Source organism: Paroedura picta, chromosome 4 (assembly GCF_049243985.1).
Source record: "Paroedura picta isolate Pp20150507F chromosome 4, Ppicta_v3.0, whole genome shotgun sequence".
Taxonomy (NCBI): Eukaryota; Metazoa; Chordata; class Lepidosauria; order Squamata; family Gekkonidae; genus Paroedura; species Paroedura picta.
In genome coordinates, this window is record NC_135372.1 from 68293740 (window position 1) to 68315665 (window position 21926).

The 21926-nt window shown below is 38.9% G+C and overlaps 1 protein-coding gene across 1 annotated transcript in view; it reads right to left on the reverse strand.

The window, feature by feature from the left end:
• ST6GALNAC5 (ST6 N-acetylgalactosaminide alpha-2,6-sialyltransferase 5) overlaps nt 1-21926 on the reverse strand; it is a 108571-nt gene that overhangs the window by 16038 nt on the left and 70607 nt on the right. The window contains exons 3-4 of the mRNA XM_077333294.1: nt 8019-8428; nt 2890-2997 (exon numbers count right to left, since the gene is read on the reverse strand). Of these exons, the coding sequence (XP_077189409.1) occupies nt 2890-2997; nt 8019-8428 (518 nt within the window). The remainder of the gene's footprint in view (nt 1-2889; nt 2998-8018; nt 8429-21926) is intronic.

The window sequence follows — 21926 nt, forward strand, 5'->3', positions numbered from 1 at the left end:
ACTGCTCCTCAGCCATGGTGCTTACATTGACCGTTTATGCACTGGAGGTTTCACACCAGGCTGCAGGTTGGAGTTTTAGTCCTGGCAGGTTGCCCCACCTCTTCCTGCACCCACATGGGGGAGCATTTGATCTGGTGCACCTCATCTGCCCCCGATTTTTGCTCCTGCACAATTCCCAGTGCATAAACGGTCATTGAGGCCAGCCACATACTCTCAGCCCAATCTAACCCAAACTTGCTGTGCTAAGCAATATGCAAAATAAAGATAATACCATAATCTAATTGGGGCTTTTCAGCCCCTCTTTTTTTCCTCATTTTGCTGAGTTATTTTAATTTTCTAACTGTCCCAATTTTTGTCAACTATTTTTCTTGGTTAGCGTAAATGCTTTACCATTTGCAGAATTAGCCGATCACTGCAAGGGCATTAGCCATCCCCAGAGACTCTGTTCTTCTGGTAGAGTAGTAATTGAAACTTAACTTCAATTTGTATTGAGTTGTTATCTGCATTTATCCATAAGAGTTAAACAAATATTGTTTTTACTGAGCAGGTTCCCTCGGTGTTCTCAAAACTTTTACCTATTATATTTTTTAGCTGGCAATGACAGGTGTGTTACTTTGTCTATAGTAAAGTTTCTATTTGTGTCCTTATAATTAGTCAGGTGTATGTGAAAAATATCTCCGGGGTTGTGTTAGCTGTTGTTTTATTAGTTTTTTTCAAGACGCTTTGGACCCATAGAAACTCTGATATCCAGTTTGCAGCTCAATTCCAGGTAAGAGAGTAGCTCCTCTTATATTTTAAAGAATTATCAAGAGTGCCCATTCATCTATATCGCTTGGGTACCAAATCAGGACAAGTAGAGGGGCTGTTATTCATATGGAACCCTGTATCCTGGATTTTTGCCAGAACTGAAAGAAGTTTTAGAAATATCTCAAGACAATTTTATTTAACTGGTCTCTAGAGGTAATGGCTAATTCATGAGAGAATTAGAGGCTTTAGCTCATGTTATGGTTCAGCTGTTTTAATAAGATTTTAACTTTAAAAAACCCTATGAAACATTTAATCTACTTGTGATAGACAGGAGGCTGTCCTGCCCTGGAAGGATGAACAGCCATTCAGATGATTCTACAGGACTGCGGCTCCAACATTTAATCACCTTTTTTATTGGGGGGGTGTTGGAATGTTGGAGGGAAACACAGAGTTCAGGTCTCTCTCAGGGGGAGGGCAATGATAAAATGGGTCTGCCAGTAAAAGAACAGACAGTTTGAAGCATAGCTCTGCCTGGTAGTGTGGTAAAGTGGTTTAGCTCTACTTCTGAGAGAGACATAGCCCTAGTTTCTCCCACCAACCCCAGTTGAGGGAAGAAATTATGTGACCTGGGTTTGTTTATACAGGGGGTGTGATAAAGAAAAAGAAAGCCCACATGAATGGGAAAGGCATGCCCAAAGGGGGAGGCTCTGAGTCTGGGAGAAACTTCTCTGACCTCGAAGGCATGTCAAGGTCCTGATCAATTGCCTCACTATGACCGTTTATGCACTGGGAACTTCACTGCCCCACCCCCCTGTCAGGAGCACAAATCGGGGGCTGATGAGGTGCACCAGGCCAAATGCTTCCCCATGTGGGTGCAGGAAGAGGTGGGGCAACCTGCCATGACTAAAACTCCAGTCTGCAGCCCGGCATGAAACCTCCAGTGCATAAACGGTCTATTAGTGTGCTGAATTTCTAATACTCTCAAAAAATTAGGCAATAACTTATAGAAAACCTTTGCATGGTGGTAACCTGAGGCTCTTCCTCATGCTGTAAGGCAGCTGCCTTGTGCTTCCTTGGCATTAGTTGCTGCTACCCACAGCCATCACTGTCCCCCTCCACAATCTAGCCTACAGCCAGTCAGGGAGCAAAGGGGAAAAAAGGGAGGGTGCCAACAGGTTCTGGCACTTGGCCACCCTCGCCTCCTTGATCCTAGGAGAAAGGGGGGGGGGGGGAAGCCTCAAACACAATCTTAGCTTCAAAAAGGAAAAGACGGGAGGAAAGTAAAAATAAGCACGGTAAGAAACTACACTGCGGGATCATTTGCTCCATGAGCAACGCTCATGTCCTGCTTCTCCAGCATGGCAAAAAAACAACAACAACAACAACAACAACCCGAGGACTCCTGGCAGAGGCTCTTCTCCAACAGGTATTGGAGGTTATTCCCCGGGTGTAGGAAAACCCCACCTTTGGACAACCGAAAAGAAAGATTCACATTCAGTGAAACAAATCTTCTGTTCTCTACTATCTACATATAGTAGTAAGTGGCAAGTGTGGGGCAGAAACTACACCCCTTTTCCCATATATTTTTTCTGGGGAAATTAATGGTGTGTTATAAACTGTTTCCAATGGCTATCTGTGTTGAAATCCATAAATCTGAAGTGGCCACTCCATGGTACCTTGATCACATTAACTTGTCCAAAACAGCCAGTCAGGTGGACAGATCAAATCCAACAGAAGAATTTTGCCAATTTCTGATATATGTAAACATACAAAATCTGTCTAGAACCTTGAAGATTCCTTCTCCGATTAAAAAAATCTATTTGAAAAATAATTTTAACTAATGTTTTCTACTCCTCTTTTCCCCCAGATTAATTTCATGCCAATTACAGAATTACATTTAGCTAATAAATATTCAGAGGCTAGAAGAAACTAACAAGATGTGGATTAATTCTCTCACAGTGCAAACAAAAACTTTTAATATTTTATGCAATGTAATTAAATGCTGTTTGTTGTTTTCAGAACCCAATCATGAAACCTGCCAATTAAGAGCTTCAGGAAAACTACAGATACGTTTCACGGATAGTATAAATATGTGCAACTCCAAGATTTGCAAACTAGTTATAAATCCGGGTCCAAAATTACCTGCAGAAATCTGGTGGCACCATGCCATAGACATCTATCCTGTCGCACAGCTCTAATGCGATACTCATTGTGAACCATCCAGTGCTAAGCCAAGTGTTGGATATCTTCCTGAAAGCAAAAACAATTAAGTTCCCAGGGTGACAAGTAATACTTGAGATAAATCAATGTTAGGGGCATTTTTAAGTTATTAAAATTCATGGGAAAGGTTATGAACATTGGGCAACGAACAGCTATTAAGCTCTTCTACCATGAAATAGACTCAAATTTTTCTTCCTGGTCTGCGCACAAATGTATTTGGTAATTGCTTTGTCTTTTGCCATAATGCTGCACCCAGAAGTGATATTTGTCACTTGAGTTTTTGTTAAGCAGTAGTTAACTTCAAGCCATGTGCTGGCACAATGCTTCTGATTAAAGAAACACTCACCTCTGTACTGTATATGGTTAATGAAGAATTAAGAGAGAGATTTACAATTATTTCAGCAGTTGGACATCCCCAGGATGACAGTTGTGGGTTCTGATTCAGTGTGACTTAATGACCCCATTGCACTGCAGTGATATTTCAAGGAGACTTTGGATAATATACCAGACTGACAGAATCGCCTACTAATCTTATATTAACCACCACTATTTCTAAAACATTCAGGTAACTGTCTGAACGAAATCTGGAACTTTACAACATAACCCCACACCACAAAACTAGCACTCTGTGAGCAATCACATCTTTAGGATTAGGATGTTAGGAAATGGGTTTAATATAAATTCCAGAGAGAGTAGTCCAATTACTGTCACCAAAATAAGAATCTGGTGGTTAATTAGACTAACACATTTATTTAAGCATATATTAACATGAGCAAGAGCCCAATGAAGAAACATAAATAGTGAATGAGACCCACCAAGCTTTCATGTGTGTTAAGTGCCATCAAATTGCTTCTGATTTACTGCATGCCTATGAATTAATGACCTCCAACACATCCTACCATTAACAAGCTTGCCCAGGTCATGCAGACTAAGGGCTGTGACTTCTTTTAGATCATACTTTTAATATCAGATATTTTCCCTTTGCTAGCAGCCAGCTAGTGAACGTGAATTACTATACTATTACTATTTACAATGTCATCCGGTGCAATTTAATTCAGCCAATGCTAGACAGACAGCCTTTCCTTTCTTTGAAGGAAAAGGTTAAGAAACTTCTAAATGAGGAAAGCAGATGAATAACTCTCTTCACTGCTAAATTCTGCATTGCTGCTATTAAATTGTGAAGTTTATATATAGGACAGAAAGTATCTCCCTCAACCTAAACTGAATCCTGTAATGAGTTAATGTTTTAGAAATTTTGTTTTAATGTTGTGTTTTAACCACTATTATTAGGTTTTATATTTGATAATTTACATTTTCACATTTTTGTATCCAAATATTTTTCTGAATCTTCCTGACATTCTAAATGTATGTTTACATTTTGATCTGAATGACTGTTTGTAATATCAGCTATGTGATACCAGGGAAGACTCAGCACCATTTTCCCTTGTGCTGACCTCCCAGTCCAAGTGAGCACTTCCCTCTGTGCCTTGTGTATGCGTGTTGAGTGCCATCAGATAGCTTCTGACCTACAGCAAGCCCATGAATGAATGACCTCCAAAACATCCTATCATTAACAAGCTTGCTTAAGTCCTGCAAACTAAGGACTATGGCTTCCTTTACTGAATCAATCCATCACATTTCAGGTCTTTCTCTTTTCCTGCTGCCTTCAACTTTTCTTAGCATTACTGTTTTTTCCAGTAATCTTCTCATAAGGTGACCAATGCATGAGACCCTCAGTTTAGTAATTTTAGGGTATAGGAAGAGTCCAGGTTTGATTTTATCTATAACTCATTGGTTTGTGTTTTTGGTGGTCCACTGTATCCTGGTAAGAACTTTAAAAATGCACTCCTAACACCTGACTTGTCCAGCATATATCATCTAATAAAAGTCCTGCAGTGTTGAGTACTTCAATGTCTTTCTCCATTGCACTAAACTTCAGGCTGACAGGAAACACTGACTCAGACCTAATTCTCACATCTGTTGTTAACTCATTCATTATCTGTATACTAATTTGCTGCTATCCACAGGTCTTACCAACTGCATTAATCCAATCTTAGCTATACTTATTGCTGAGCTAGTTATGCACCTTTAATCTAACTAGCCCTTCCTGGCAACTAACACCAGCCATGAGGGCCCTTGCATGCACCACCCTAGCAACAAAGGGAGGAAAGAGGAATACATTTTGGAGTAAATGACAGGTATTTCTGCAGGCTTCAATGAAAGCAAGTGGACTAAACTTTTGGATTAGCCCATATGCAGAGGTACGCCTGCATGGTGGTTGAGGGCAGCCTGCAAAGATCTCTTCGTAGATCTCTTCGTCCTGCCCTAGTCAGAAACTGATAGCTAGAGTTGTTAGCTCTGACAGTGCTGGAGTCTGGATTCCCTCCCTGACTTGCAATTTGCACTGTCAGTGGCAACACTGAGGACAATGTGTTTGGCAGTATTTATGCAATGCAAAACAAAAAAAAGAACACTGTACTTATACTGTGCAAAGGCACCAAGTGCTTATGCCCAGAAGCCCCGCAACGTTTATGAGGCTACATCCAGCAGGGTGAAGAATAAACTTGCTTGTGTGCAAGCATTGCTCATCAAAGAGGCATGTTTACTGAACATGAATGAGCTTATGAGGTGGATAAGTGGAGCTTGATTATTCTGGACTTTATTTATGGCAAAGGGTATTCTTGAACTAGGCAGCAAAACCAAGCAATCTTAAGAAACAAGTTGGAGAGAAATAGTTAGGCAGACTTAAAAAAAAAAAAAAACAAGCCTGGAAGACCATTCAAGTACTTTTTAAAACAGGGGTAGTCAAACTGCGGCCCTCCAGATGTCCATGGACTACAATTCCCAGAAGCCCCCTGCCAGCGAATGCTGGCAGGGGGCTCCTGGGAATTGTAGTCCATGGACATCTGGAGGGCTGCAGTTTGACTACCCCTGTTTTAAAAGGAGGGTATGCCTCTGCTGATAGGCTGACAGCAAAGCAAGTGTTTTGTGATTTTATTTTTTAAAGTAGAGAAGGTTCTTACAAAAGAATATCTCCTGGCTTTACGACTGCTACATTGTAATGAATGAAAATGAAAGCATGTCTTGTGCTTATTAAAGGTCTTTTATGTGACTATGTGATGAAGTAATATACTGGCCCAAAAATTCTGCAGTGCATAGTAAATTACAATTAAAGGCCTTTCTGCTCCATCACAATCTCATTTATAAGCTCTATGGAAATTCTTCTTTTTTTGGCAGTTATTTCATTTATGCTTCTTAATTACTATAATATTGGTTCTGAATCATATTTTCTTAATGGATCCTTGTTCAATTAGAAACTTACTATCAAGTACAGTTACTTTGCAATATGGTTTTGTAGCTTCTGTGATTAGATAGCCCATATAATTGCCAGTGTTTTCTCAATGTCCCCCTACATTTTAAAATATGCATTGTAATAGGACATATTGCATCAGCCTTTTCAATGGCAATATTAAGAGTTATTATAAGAACAGAAGTGTCAGCTATTGCACCTAGGCAGCTAATTTCATGTATTTATTGTTTATTTCGAAGATATTTGTGTTGCCTTTTCAGGAACCTGTCCAAGTTGGCACACCATTATGATAGGGACAGGCACCAATGCCTTAGATGCTAGCAGCAAGGGCTGAAGGTAGAGGGGAAAGACTAGAATGTAGTTGCAGAGCCCCTAACTGGTGAGTTGGGGCGGGGGACTGGTTAGGTCCTTTTTAATAAAGCGATGGGGTGTGGTGCGCTGATTATCAGCTGTCAGCTCAGCTAATTAGCAGTGCCTGGTTCCTTCACAATTTAAAAGGTTATTATTTTCTGTAACAGTTTACCTGGCTCCAAGTCTACTCATAGAAAATAATAACCCTTAAGATGTTATTGGAACAGGTGCTGCCAAACAGCTGTTTGCTGGACAAGTTGTCTCTTTGCTCCATCTTTACCTTCATACTCCTTCCAAAATTTGGAGACATTAATTATTGTTACTTCCAGAATTTTGGGAGTGTTTTGAGTCACTTTGGATGTACCCGAGCTGACCTGAAACAGCTATTTGGAAGTCTATTTTTAGCTTGGGTATATCTGAATACTCTACCAGTAACGTCTGTTCCCAATTGGTTATTGTCATCATTTCTACATGCTTAGGCCTCTATAAAGAGAGCTTTCAAAATCAGTTTCCCAAAATATATAGCAGCCTGGCATGTTGCATACATACTTCCACTGAAAATAATGGTGCTTTGAAATGGAAAGAGCACATAACTTTGCATTAGATTTACTCCTCTCCAAAGTGAGCTCTTAATTTATACATAAATGCATTAAGTGGTACTTGAGCTTTCATCCCATTTTTACTATGTAGGAACATAATGAGTACACAAGTAATAAAAATAAATTTATCTTTTAGCAGGGAAAAAGAAGATGCAGTTTCAAACATTATGTGTAGAAATGTGTTAGTCATATAGAGGGTCACTTATTAAAAATTTGATTTGAAGATCTGTTTGCAAGCCATAAATGGACTCATAAAGAGGCAAATATCGTAATAACTTGCCTTTTTCCCAGTTGGAGATGTAAGATGAGCACTTCAGAAGCACCTAATATATGAATAATGTGTATTTGTTTTACAAGAAGCTTTATGGTTGCAATGTTCCAGGAATGCTTATATTCAATAAGTAGCCATTATAATTCACAGAATGGCGGCATTGGCTCCATAAAAATAAAACCCATCAATTCTGATTTTTCAAAACCAGTAAAAATCTACTTTCAGGTATATTACCCAAAGTGAGATTTAAACGCAGTGTCTTCTTTCGTGCTGAGCTGCTCTGCAATTCTCTTTGGTGGCTGTAGAGAGACACTATTTTTAGAATTAGAAACTGATGGGCAAATAAATTATTTGATTGCATAGCTGTGCCTTGTGTTGCCATAGCTAAGTGCTAATATTTGACACATAAAATATTATATGTTATTGGAGAAAGACAAGCACATCCTAAAGATGTTGATGAAAATGCAATTAATATACATTGTGTTCCGTTACAGACTTGAAAATATAGTAGTTGCCTTACCTGTCTTTTCCAGTTTCCCGTTTGAAGAGATCATCAAACTGAAGCATCTTGTGCCGAGATATCATGTATACTTTTAATTGAGGTAGAATCTGATTCATCAGTTGCAGATTATTATATACTAACCCTTTTCCATCTCTCCTCATATAGATGGTAGGACCCCAGAAGATAAATACAGTCCCTTGGCTCATATTTAACAGTTCATTGCGATTCCGCAAAATCCTCTGAATGCTGGAGTGCGCTATGACTCGTAAGCTTGTCTTGTTTCCAACATCTTTTCCAAATCCCCGTGTGGGTGCATCGTTCATTCGTATTACGCACTCTGTCTGGTCAATCTTGCTGCCTTGTTGGCTTTGCAAAAGGTGTCCTGAGCTTGATACCAGGGCGCAACTTGTACAGTGCATTTTCAAAGGCTGTGGATAAATATGGGACTCAGAATGAAGATACTCAAATCTGATGAGAATTTTTTAAGGTCTTATATAAATAATTGAATGAATAGTAGGCTTCTGCTATCACGAATAATACACCGCATCTAAAGGATTGCTCTCAGCCTAGAGAATAGATTTTTCCTTTAGAGACCCTTCTGCTAAAGAACAAAACTTGGTGAAGCAAGCTTTCAGTAAGTGAAAGGTAAAAAGATCAGGTTTACCTTAATGTAGCCCACTGTGTCTCATATATTTTGTTCATGATGTTTTTACAATTGTAGCATTAGATTTTGGAAGCTCTGGGACCTACTACATAAAGGGAAAGCTGGGGAAATATATGCCATTGTGAGCCTTTTCTGTTTTTAATATAGTTTGGAACCACCTGGACTGATTTGGTATGGAGATGTTTCTCCATGTAGGTCTCAATACTGCTGTGAATATAGATGCATTTGCAGTTGCAATGGTGCATCCATATGGAAGTTTTCCATACTACTTTATTGAACCAGTGCCCCATGATACTGGGAAGGGGAGAAAGGTATATATGACTATATATACACATTACATATATATGTGTGTGTGCGTGTGTGTGTGTGTGCGCGCGCGTGTGTATACTCCTTTTAAAATCTACCTGATTGTGCCAGCATTCACTAAAAATTAATGTCTTCAGCCTGTTTTGTTGTGAAATCATTAAAAAAAGTACTAGCTGTATGTTTCATCTTAAAACTCAAGAACCAAAATGGCTAGAGATGTACTTTAAAAAAAATGAAAGCTATGAATCAGTACATTTTTGTAATGGATTGTTGTAACTCCGGTGTTGGCTATTACGGATTTTTAAAAGAAAGCCTGTAAAAGCCTTCTAGTTAGGGAAAATAGCAGTTGCAGGGACTAAGGTAAGAAACAGGGCACCAATGGGAGCAGGACCTATAAGAATGTGCTCATTCCCATCCAATTGGCATCAAAAAGTACTTCAGTTATAATCTTTCATAACAGATTATGCCAAAAATCCTATGAAGGCCGGTTTGGGGGAAATTGTAGGAAGGCATGGGGAAACATGGAAAAGTGCAGATAGAAATTATTCTCCAAAACAGTGTTGCAGCAGAAAATGTCAAAAGATTTGTATTGAAATAACCTTGAAAATACTTTCATATACTGCTTCATATGTTTTGTCTGTCTCTCTTGGATATATTACGTAAAGAGCTATTGTCTATAAAGATTAAAACCAAATTAATTATACGATTCCCAGCAGTGAGTAGGACTTTCTTCGTTGCATGTTTTCATGAAAAGATGACAGAAATATCAACTGGGAATGTTTAGAGACAGAAGAATATAAAGAAAGGAACACTTTTCACAAAAGCAACTGGATCAGATTGGGGAATGGACAACAGAGGGGGGAGTATTTTACCCACCCAAGAAATACAACATCTCCTCTGTTCAAAACAGCAGATCCATGATCCAGTGGGTACCATTCTTCTGTATGACAGCATATAAAAATGATACACTGAAATATTATAATGTATTTACTTTCAACTCTAAATATTTCTAAACTTCTGAAATATCAGTTGGTATTTTCTCATATAAGCAGATATAGAAGAAATGTCAAAACTATATTAAAAAGATTAATTCTGAGTGCCTTAGATTAAGTAGTGCTGATAAAATAGCAATAACTTTGTCAACTGTGATGCTATGTTTTACAGTATTAGATGAGCATATGGAGCAAGTATCTAATTGTTAGGGGAGTGACAGTTCTTGCCCTGTAGCTAAGCCTGCAACTGTGTTGATAATATTGCTCTGGGTTTTAAGATTCATTTTTCGTTACTTTATTATGCCAGCTGGCTGCTTTTGTAAGCATGGCCTGTTGTAGAATTCTTCTACAAAACCAGATGAATTTGGACAACATGTTCCTAAATAATGACACATTGGAACAATCCCATTATGTGCAAGTCCATAAAACAAGAGATTTTAATTTTTATGTATTATGTAATCAATGCCAGACTCAGCCTATGTTAAGTATTTTTTAAATTCCATTGCCTTTGGTGGGAAAGCAAATTAAGCACACGGTTAACAATGAAATTCTAAGAACACCATCATGGAAGTAAGCTTCACTGAATACACATGATCAGAATTCCCAGCAGATCAGTTTAGAATTGTACTCTAAATTTCTTCCACTGTTATCAGGGATTTAATAATTTATCTTATGACTGAGTCTTGTTTTACTCTTTATGCTCATTTTTTTACAAATGTCTTCAGATCACTGAGTCTAACAGTGCCATCTTATCTTCTACCTTCTACCTCTATCTTACACCTTCTATGAAACAGACTTAGTAAGGTGCAACTCTGTTTAGGTTGACACTGCTAACTCTTAACTGTGACCAAGGTCTTTTTATAGCACAAGCAGATCTTATAGGCCTATTATGCACGGCCGCTAAAACGGCGGCATGGAGAACGCAGAGGAGAAAGAAGTGAAGCAAACCGCTTACGCACAGGACGGAACACAATGGCAGCAAAACCCAGAGTATCCGATTATGCACACAGCTACTCCGGAGCTGCTTCTGGTTGTGCCCTGGTCCCGGGAAGCTCCACTTTCTTCCGCATCTCACTAACATGGCTTTTTCGGCGGCACATGTTGACTCTGCGCCCGGTTGCCACCTGCAGCGTGCATAATTGGTAGATTTTAGCCACTGCCATTCCACCCCGAATGCAGACTTTCCACTCCGTGCATAATGGGCCTAACTGGTGATTTTAGCCACCGCCATTCCACCCCGAATGCGGACCTTGCACTCTGTGCATAATGGGCCTTAGTGAAAATTAATTTCCAAGAGCACTCTAAATGGTTTTTTACATGAAGTGACCTTTGGTCAAAATTACTGGGGGAAGGAGTAGGGGGATAAAGGATAAAGTGTCTTCTTTTGGTGGTTCAAAGGGAGATTGAACAGCATGAATCTGCCCACTTTGCAGTCCCAGTACCAAGCAAGCAGGTTTTCCTCCTTCCCTGTAATATTTTTTTTTAGAATTATTTTTTAAATTAATACACACACACACACACATATATATACATATAATAACATTTCATAATTCAGATTACTGTAAACATATAACATATTTCTTCTAACATATTCAAAGACACTTTTACTTAAATATATCCCCACCTTTCCCCCAGTGTGACTACAGTTCTATTAACTTATGTTGATACATTAACCTGCTATATAACTTCTTAAACTCTTACTCTTTGTTCCATGTTGTTGTTTTTCTGCCCGGATATATAGTTATAATATTCTTACACTTTAGTCTTCCTAAATGAGCTGCCTCAGATGTTGATATTAATATCTGATAATACTAGTATTTACATTATGAATACCTGCATGTAGTTGTTCTCATGATCATGTTTATTTTACGTATTTCTTATCTATTTAGATTGATAATTTAGAAACCATTTCCATTGTTCTGTAAATTTCTTTTCTTCTTGGAAGTTTATTAAAGTTGTTAATTTGGCCTTTTTTGCCAATTCAGCGAGTTTCTCCATCCACATTTCTACAGTGGGGATTTCTTTTGATTTCCATTTTTTGGCTAGTACCATTCTTGCCGCTGTCGTTGCATGAAAGAGCAAAGATTTCATTTGTGGTGGGATATTATCCGGAGTGAAGCTCAATAGGAAGTATTCCTCCTTCACACTAAAATTTAGGCCTAGCATCTTCTCTAATTCACCATGAATTTTCTTCCAAAACCTGTATATGTCAGGACAACTCCACCATAGATGAAAAAATGAACCTACTTTTTTCCTGCATTTCCAGCATTTGTTACTGCTCTCTTTATTCATTTTGGAAATCGCCTTAGGAGTCATGTACCAATGGTAGAACATCTTGTACCAGTTCTCTTTTATAATTTGACTTCTTGTTAATTAGTTCACGTTTCTCCAAATATTTTCCCAGACTTCTATGGTGGTCACCTTTTTGAGATTCCTCATCCACTTAATTGCGCAATTTTTAACAGCTTCCGTTTCAGTCTCATATTTAGTTAACTTCAAGCCATGTGCTGGCACAATGCTTCTGATTAAAGAAACACTCACCTCTGTACTGTATATGGTTAATGAAGAATTAAGAGAGAGATTTACAATTATTTCAGCAGTTGGACATCCCCAGGATGACAGTTGTGGGTTCTGATTCAGTGTGACTTAATGACCCCATTGCACTGCAGTGATATTTCAAGGAGACTTTGGATAATATACCAGACTGACAGAATCGCCTACTAATCTTATATTAACCACCACTATTTCTAAAACATTCAGGTAACTGTCTGAACGAAATCTGGAACTTTACAACATAACCCCACACCACAAAACTAGCACTCTGTGAGCAATCACATCTTTAGGATTAGGATGTTAGGAAATGGGTTTAATATAAATTCCAGAGAGAGTAGTCCAATTACTGTCACCAAAATAAGAATCTGGTGGTTAATTAGACTAACACATTTATTTAAGCATATATTAACATGAGCAAGAGCCCAATGAAGAAACATAAATAGTGAATGAGACCCACCAAGCTTTCATGTGTGTTAAGTGCCATCAAATTGCTTCTGATTTACTGCATGCCTATGAATTAATGACCTCCAACACATCCTACCATTAACAAGCTTGCCCAGGTCATGCAGACTAAGGGCTGTGACTTCTTTTAGATCATACTTTTAATATCAGATATTTTCCCTTTGCTAGCAGCCAGCTAGTGAACGTGAATTACTATACTATTACTATTTACAATGTCATCCGGTGCAATTTAATTCAGCCAATGCTAGACAGACAGCCTTTCCTTTCTTTGAAGGAAAAGGTTAAGAAACTTCTAAATGAGGAAAGCAGATGAATAACTCTCTTCACTGCTAAATTCTGCATTGCTGCTATTAAATTGTGAAGTTTATATATAGGACAGAAAGTATCTCCCTCAACCTAAACTGAATCCTGTAATGAGTTAATGTTTTAGAAATTTTGTTTTAATGTTGTGTTTTAACCACTATTATTAGGTTTTATATTTGATAATTTACATTTTCACATTTTTGTATCCAAATATTTTTCTGAATCTTCCTGACATTCTAAATGTATGTTTACATTTTGATCTGAATGACTGTTTGTAATATCAGCTATGTGATACCAGGGAAGACTCAGCACCATTTTCCCTTGTGCTGACCTCCCAGTCCAAGTGAGCACTTCCCTCTGTGCCTTGTGTATGCGTGTTGAGTGCCATCAGATAGCTTCTGACCTACAGCAAGCCCATGAATGAATGACCTCCAAAACATCCTATCATTAACAAGCTTGCTTAAGTCCTGCAAACTAAGGACTATGGCTTCCTTTACTGAATCAATCCATCACATTTCAGGTCTTTCTCTTTTCCTGCTGCCTTCAACTTTTCTTAGCATTACTGTTTTTTCCAGTAATCTTCTCATAAGGTGACCAATGCATGAGACCCTCAGTTTAGTAATTTTAGGGTATAGGAAGAGTCCAGGTTTGATTTTATCTATAACTCATTGGTTTGTGTTTTTGGTGGTCCACTGTATCCTGGTAAGAACTTTAAAAATGCACTCCTAACACCTGACTTGTCCAGCATATATCATCTAATAAAAGTCCTGCAGTGTTGAGTACTTCAATGTCTTTCTCCATTGCACTAAACTTCAGGCTGACAGGAAACACTGACTCAGACCTAATTCTCACATCTGTTGTTAACTCATTCATTATCTGTATACTAATTTGCTGCTATCCACAGGTCTTACCAACTGCATTAATCCAATCTTAGCTATACTTATTGCTGAGCTAGTTATGCACCTTTAATCTAACTAGCCCTTCCTGGCAACTAACACCAGCCATGAGGGCCCTTGCATGCACCACCCTAGCAACAAAGGGAGGAAAGAGGAATACATTTTGGAGTAAATGACAGGTATTTCTGCAGGCTTCAATGAAAGCAAGTGGACTAAACTTTTGGATTAGCCCATATGCAGAGGTACGCCTGCATGGTGGTTGAGGGCAGCCTGCAAAGATCTCTTCGTAGATCTCTTCGTCCTGCCCTAGTCAGAAACTGATAGCTAGAGTTGTTAGCTCTGACAGTGCTGGAGTCTGGATTCCCTCCCTGACTTGCAATTTGCACTGTCAGTGGCAACACTGAGGACAATGTGTTTGGCAGTATTTATGCAATGCAAAACAAAAAAAAGAACACTGTACTTATACTGTGCAAAGGCACCAAGTGCTTATGCCCAGAAGCCCCGCAACGTTTATGAGGCTACATCCAGCAGGGTGAAGAATAAACTTGCTTGTGTGCAAGCATTGCTCATCAAAGAGGCATGTTTACTGAACATGAATGAGCTTATGAGGTGGATAAGTGGAGCTTGATTATTCTGGACTTTATTTATGGCAAAGGGTATTCTTGAACTAGGCAGCAAAACCAAGCAATCTTAAGAAACAAGTTGGAGAGAAATAGTTAGGCAGACTTAAAAAAAAAAAAAACAAGCCTGGAAGACCATTCAAGTACTTTTTAAAACAGGGGTAGTCAAACTGCGGCCCTCCAGATGTCCATGGACTACAATTCCCAGAAGCCCCCTGCCAGCGAATGCTGGCAGGGGGCTCCTGGGAATTGTAGTCCATGGACATCTGGAGGGCTGCAGTTTGACTACCCCTGTTTTAAAAGGAGGGTATGCCTCTGCTGATAGGCTGACAGCAAAGCAAGTGTTTTGTGATTTTATTTTTTAAAGTAGAGAAGGTTCTTACAAAAGAATATCTCCTGGCTTTACGACTGCTACATTGTAATGAATGAAAATGAAAGCATGTCTTGTGCTTATTAAAGGTCTTTTATGTGACTATGTGATGAAGTAATATACTGGCCCAAAAATTCTGCAGTGCATAGTAAATTACAATTAAAGGCCTTTCTGCTCCATCACAATCTCATGTTGTTGTTTTTCTGCCCGGATATATAGTTATAATATTCTTACACTTTAGTCTTCCTAAATGAGCTGCCTCAGATGTTGATATTAATATCTGATAATACTAGTATTTACATTATGAATACCTGCATGTAGTTGTTCTCATGATCATGTTTATTTTACGTATTTCTTATCTATTTAGATTGATAATTTAGAAACCATTTCCATTGTTCTGTAAATTTCTTTTCTTCTTGGAAGTTTATTAAAGTTGTTAATTTGGCCTTTTTTGCCAATTCAGCGAGTTTCTCCATCCACATTTCTACAGTGGGGATTTCTTTTGATTTCCATTTTTTGGCTAGTACCATTCTTGCCGCTGTCGTTGCATGAAAGAGCAAAGATTTCATTTGTGGTGGGATATTATCCGGAGTGAAGCTCAATAGGAAGTATTCCTCCTTCACACTAAAATTTAGGCCTAGCATCTTCTCTAATTCACCATGAATTTTCTTCCAAAACCTGTATATGTCAGGACAACTCCACCATAGATGAAAAAATGAACCTACTTTTTTCCTGCATTTCCAGCATTTGTTACTGCTCTCTTTATTCATTTTGGAAATCGCCTTAGGAGTCATGTACCAATGGTAGAACATCTTGTACCAGTTCTCTTTTATAATTTGACTTCTTGTTAATTAGTTCACGTTTCTCCAAATATTTTCCCAGACTTCTATGGTGGTCACCTTTTTGAGATTCCTCATCCACTTAATTGCGCAATTTTTAACAGCTTCCGTTTCAGTCTCATATTTTAGCAGTATCTTGTATATGTGACCTTGTATATGAGGTTTTTGTTGCAGAATAGTTTCTTCAAATTCTGTACATTCTCTTTTAATATTGTCATGTAGTTTAAAATCTGATTTAAATCCGGATTTTAATTGGTTGTATTCTAGCCATTTCATTGGTATTTCATCTTGGTTTAATGTTTGAAGACCTTTCATTTTCTTATTCTTAGATATAATGTCATGATATTTCAAGCATGTAATTCTGGCTTGCTGGGAGGGAGTCGGGTAGGCCTCCACGGGCGATTTTAACTTAGAGGGAGCAGGAGACAATCTTTCTTTATATTTTTCCCATATTTCCCTGTAATATTTTGATCATTCAGATCGATTGTTGCATTTAAGGGAATGACAAACACTACACATCTGACAACCACAATATTACCACTGGGACCATCCTATGCAGGCTTCTGAGTAGTTTGTGTCTGTGTGGTTTGTTCCCTGCCACAATACCATTACTTTCTAACACAACTACAAATTTCCATTAGATATCTCGCATAGAAAAATATTCTTGCCTATTCATCAGCATTATAAGCTTGGTCCTGTAAGTTACAGAGAATATTCAGTGCTAGGCATGACAGCAGACCCTTAATACCTTATGAAATTAGCTTCCACAATTTCCTTCGGCAGTGAATTATCTATGTGCCATTAGACACACAGCTAGCGTGTCTTCATATATTTATCTCATGTATCCCTTACATTTTTTAATGTGAAAAGAGCTGAAGTCAGCATGCTTACATATCATTCGATTTAGTACTGGGGAGAGATATATGTGTTTATAAAATCAGTGTTCTATGGTGTGAATTAGCAATAAAAAGCTGGCATAACTTTATGGAGCAGAATACAGGACACAATGCATTTGAATGTTTTCTGGCCACATTTTTAACATTCCCCTAGCATTTTGAAAACTAAAACAAACTACCATTATGTGTTTATAAGTTATCATTTCCTGTTTTTAGAATCAAAATGTTTAATTTGAAATGGAATGGTTGTGCAAATTAATTGAAAAATTATATGTGATGCTGAATTCCTTTACATGCTGACAGAGCAGTTTTATGATCTTAATCACTCAAAAGCCCAGGTCTATTTTCATTCACAAATATGCACTCATATATCCCTCAGGGAACTTTCAATACAGATTGGAATATTCATGTGTTTGTGAATTAAGATTCCAAATGCAGTATTTAAATGCCTCTCTCTTTAAGCCCTCACATGCCGAATTGATGAATTACCTACCAAAAGGCAAAAAGGTGAACTAGCTGCTTTAACATCATGCTTAGAAAAGCAAGATGAAGTAATAATGAGGTTAAGGAAAATCCATATCCAGCCGATGTTGAGGCAGCTGCATTGGCTGCTAGTTGTGGCCTGGATCAAGTTCAAGGTTTAGGTTTTAACCTTTTAAAGCCCTAAGCAATCTGGGACCCACATATCTGAAGGTCTTACGTCTTATTGTCTTATGTCCCCCTGCAGGGCCTTTCAATCTGTGGGTACTAATTTGTTAGTGGTTCCCGGCCCACGGGAGGCTTTTTCTGGCCTCGACCATGGCCAGGGCCTTTTCAGTCCTAGCTCTGACCTGGTGGAGTGAGCTCTTGGAAGAGCTGAGGTATCTGCAGGAACTTTCACAGACCCACAGCGCTTGCAAGATGGAGTTCTTCCACCAGGTCTTCAGTTGAAGCCATGACATGGAAGATCTAGGGGCCTCTCCATACTTTATGACATCAACCATTTTCAACTGGAATGGCAGGCACCCCTGGACCCTCTCCTGAGGCACCTGGTGGGGGATTGAAGTGGTTTTATTTCTGCTGGATTTTAATATTTTTATCTTTTATGTGGGTTTTTTTGTTTGTTTTTCTGCGACCCGCTGAAAGATGGTCCTCCGATACTGGCGGGAAATAGATCTAAATAATAAATAAATAGATAAATAACATTTCCTTAAGTTAATCACATTAATTTAAGCAGGGACTTCAGCATGTAGAAGGCCTGAAGTTCAAACGTTGACATATCAGTTTAAAAGTTCAAGTAGCTGGTGATATGAAAATATTTTCCTGAGACCAAGGAGAGCTATGGCTAATCAGAGTAAACAGTACTGTTCTTTACAACTCCAAAAAAGACATGTCCATCTGTACTCAGCTTTCAACCCTCAGTGTAGATCAAATCTAAAAAGGTGAAGTGGATCTGTAGGATGCAATGCAGGGAAGTGAAAATTATTTTTACAAGAATCCAGGAAACTAAAGATGTCTCTGCTAACTTAGCAAACGTAGAGGACAATGCAAACTAAATCATGGCTGGTTCTGATGATTAACATTCACTTTAGCTCTGTGTACCTGTCAATGAAAATAAGAGTGCGTTGTGAATCATTCATGCCTATTTTAACAACTAACACTGATGTCTTATGTTCTGTAATTTAGATGTTTTATACAGACAAGGAATTAATTTCAGACACATTGAAGTGCATGGAATTCAGTAGAGAATTTTTTTTATATCTTCCTTCTCCACTTTAGATGAGCCCAGAGTTCCCTAAGAGTTCTGTTCAGCATTTGGAGTATCACTGACTTCTATAAGGATCCATAATATCATACATATTATTTCCTAGGGCTTTCCTGATCTATCTTGGCATTCTGTTTTTATTTTTGACAGCTGTAGCAGTAGTCGATTTCTCTTTCCAGAAGTTAGCTATAATGTCTCCACATTATTTCACTAGAGTGAATTTTTGTGATTTACTGCAGCCTACCATTGCATAGGTGAAGTTAGATTCCCCCCCCCCCCACTGCATTAAGCATTGCATATACTAACTCTGAATTTTCTGTCTTTTGACCCTCTAGCAGTCAGGAGACCTTTTGACAATTTTTCATTTGCTATTCTATAGTGCACAAAATAAACCTGCTAGGACCGTTTATGCACTGGAGGTTTCATGCTGGGTTGCAGGCTGGAGCTTTAGTCATGGCAGGTTGGCCCACCTCTTCCTGCATCCACACAGGGGAGCTTTTGGCCCGGTGCACCTAATCCGCTCCTGATTTGTGCTCCTGCATGGGCGCTGGGACAGTGAAGTTCCCAGTGCATAAATGGTCCAAGTGAGACAAAAAAGGTTCTTCTTTCAGCATCCTATTTATCATAGTCGAAAACAACAAAAGAGGGAACAAAGTAACCCAAACTGTATACACAAGCTAGGAACCTAAAAGGCTGAGCAGCAGCAGAATATATTAAATATTAGAATGCAAATATTTATTTAAATTCATATGCACATATAACATTTTGAAACCTCAATATATATCACACACTATTGCACAAATTGAGAACATGTTGACACATGGATAAATAACAAACCAAACCAAATGTGTTTCAACCTCTCTTGGGGTCTTCTTCAGTGGTCTAATATTTAAATACACTCATGTAATATAATAATGGAGACTATAAGGTGGTAAACAATATGAATAGAGAGGCTCCCATGTAAAATGAGTCCAATTATATCTCTTTGAACCCCCCCCCCCATTAAAATATGTGTTCTTCGAAGTGAGACATTCTGTGAGACACATGAGAATACCCTCAGGTTGAGAGATGGCTGAAATGAGGGTGGCACTTTGAAGAATAAATATTTTAACTGGGGGGGCTCCAAGAGATACAATTGGACACATTTTATAAGTGTGGGTGCCTTTTCATTCATATTGTTTACCACCTTATAGTCATATATAGTTTTAAAACAGTCTAAGACAGTGGACATCATCCTGTTTGGAAGGGAATTCCATATATATGTACTATATTAAGTCCTTTTTTTGTCTGTTCTTAAGTAATTCAGAATCCTCTAAAATTTTTATCTTAGCTAATACCTTAGCGTTTATCAAAAGGACTGAATAGTTAGAGCAGAATTGCCTGAAACTCAACCTCTTTAAGACGGAGGACCTGTGGCATCTACCCACTCTGGCTGGGGCACAGCTTAACATCTTGCTCTCAGCCAGAAATTTGGATGTGATCTAGGATGCCTCCCTTTCAATGGAGGTCCAGGACACAAGAATAGCCCACACAGCATTTTTCCACCTGCACCATGCTAATAACGCCCTTGGCTACAGTTATCCAATGATCCTTCAGCTTGCACTTCTGTAACTCACTCAATGTGGGCCAATCCTTGTCCCTGACCTGGAAATCACAGCTGGTGTAGAATGCAGCTACAGGTACACACAGGAACACCTTGGAAGACCCATAGCCAGCCTGTGCTAAGAAAGCTGCATTGGCTGCCAGTTCAGGTTCAAGGTCTTGGTGCTAACCTTTATGGCTATCTGTAGTCTGGGACCAACATATCTGCGGGACTGTCTATCTCCTTATGCCCCCCACAGGACTCTTTGCTCTGTGGGTGCAAATCTGTTGGAGATCCCTAGCCTGAGGGAAATTTTCCTGGCCTTGACCAGAGCCAGGACATTTTTGGTCCTTGCCCCCACTAGGTGGAATGAGCTCCCAGGAGAGCTGAGGGCCCTGATGGAACTCTCCCAGTTTAGCAGGGCCTCTAAAATGGAGCTCTTCCACCAGGTCTTTTGTTGAGGCCAGTACAATTAAGATCTGGGACACTCCCTGAGCCAGCCCCTATTGTTTTTCTCCCTGAGGCATTGCAGTGAAGCATATTGAGCTGGGGGAGGGTTTTATTTATTGCCCCCAAGGGTGGGTTTTATTGGTTTTTACTGTTTTAGGAGGATTTTATTGTGGGCTATTGTTGCTACCTGCCATGCGCCACTGTGTGGGAATGGCAGGCTATAAATGGAATTAGGACAGAAGGGAGGGAGGGAGAGATCAAAGGATCATTTATGTCTGTAATCTTTTTAGAGTTCAATCTATTCTTGCACCCATTCAGCTAACATAAAATGGAATCCTCTAAGGAATCAGTGTGCTGTCTTTCAAAGAGCAGATATTTGTACAGCCACCAGCATCTGCAGTCATCCAGCTTACATCCCACCTCAGAGTACTAGCCAGAAAACTAATTAGTTACCAGGATCCCTAGGTCAGTTAAAGGCGCCCTAGTTACCTGAATAAGGAACAGGCCTAATCATACTTCAGTTATAAAAATGAGCTGGTTTTCATTGAATACCCCAGTGCAAAGATTTCACCATAGAGAGAATGACATTGTTGTGACTCCATTGTCAATAATGTGCAATAGTAATTTTCAAATATTCAGATATGCATGACAATTGATGTTCAGATATGTGTGATACCAGCCTTTTTCTGTTTTGATGAGCAACACTGGAAACTTTCCCAGGCCACTTTCCACTTCGGCTAAGTAGGTTTGCCAACTCTGGCCTGGGAAATTCCTGGAGATTTGGGGGTAGTGCCTGTGGAAGGGGGGATTTGGAAAGGAATTTAACCTAGAAACTATGGAATACCATGTAGTCTGCCCTCTGAAGCTGCAATTTTCTTCAGGGAATCTGATATCTGTAGCCTGAAGATAAAGAATAGTTGTCGAGCTCTGGGCCCCACCTGGACATTAGCCACCCATAAGATAGCATGTATTAATAAGGGAGGAACCTTGTAGGCCACCATAAGAGACCTTGTTATGGACAATTAATAAAAACATTTTGCTTAAAGGTGTAGCTGTATAGTTCTGAGGACACTAGACGATGTCACTTGTCTGAAAATTGTAAGAAGAGAGTAGAAGGAGAGGGATTGGTGTCCGTGAAAATTTTAAAATAAAACTAGAAGTCTGTCAAGGAGTCCAAGCCTGAACCACATGGGTTCCCAGGTCTTCTGTGAATAATAAATAAAACTTTGTAAAAATATATGAAATTTAT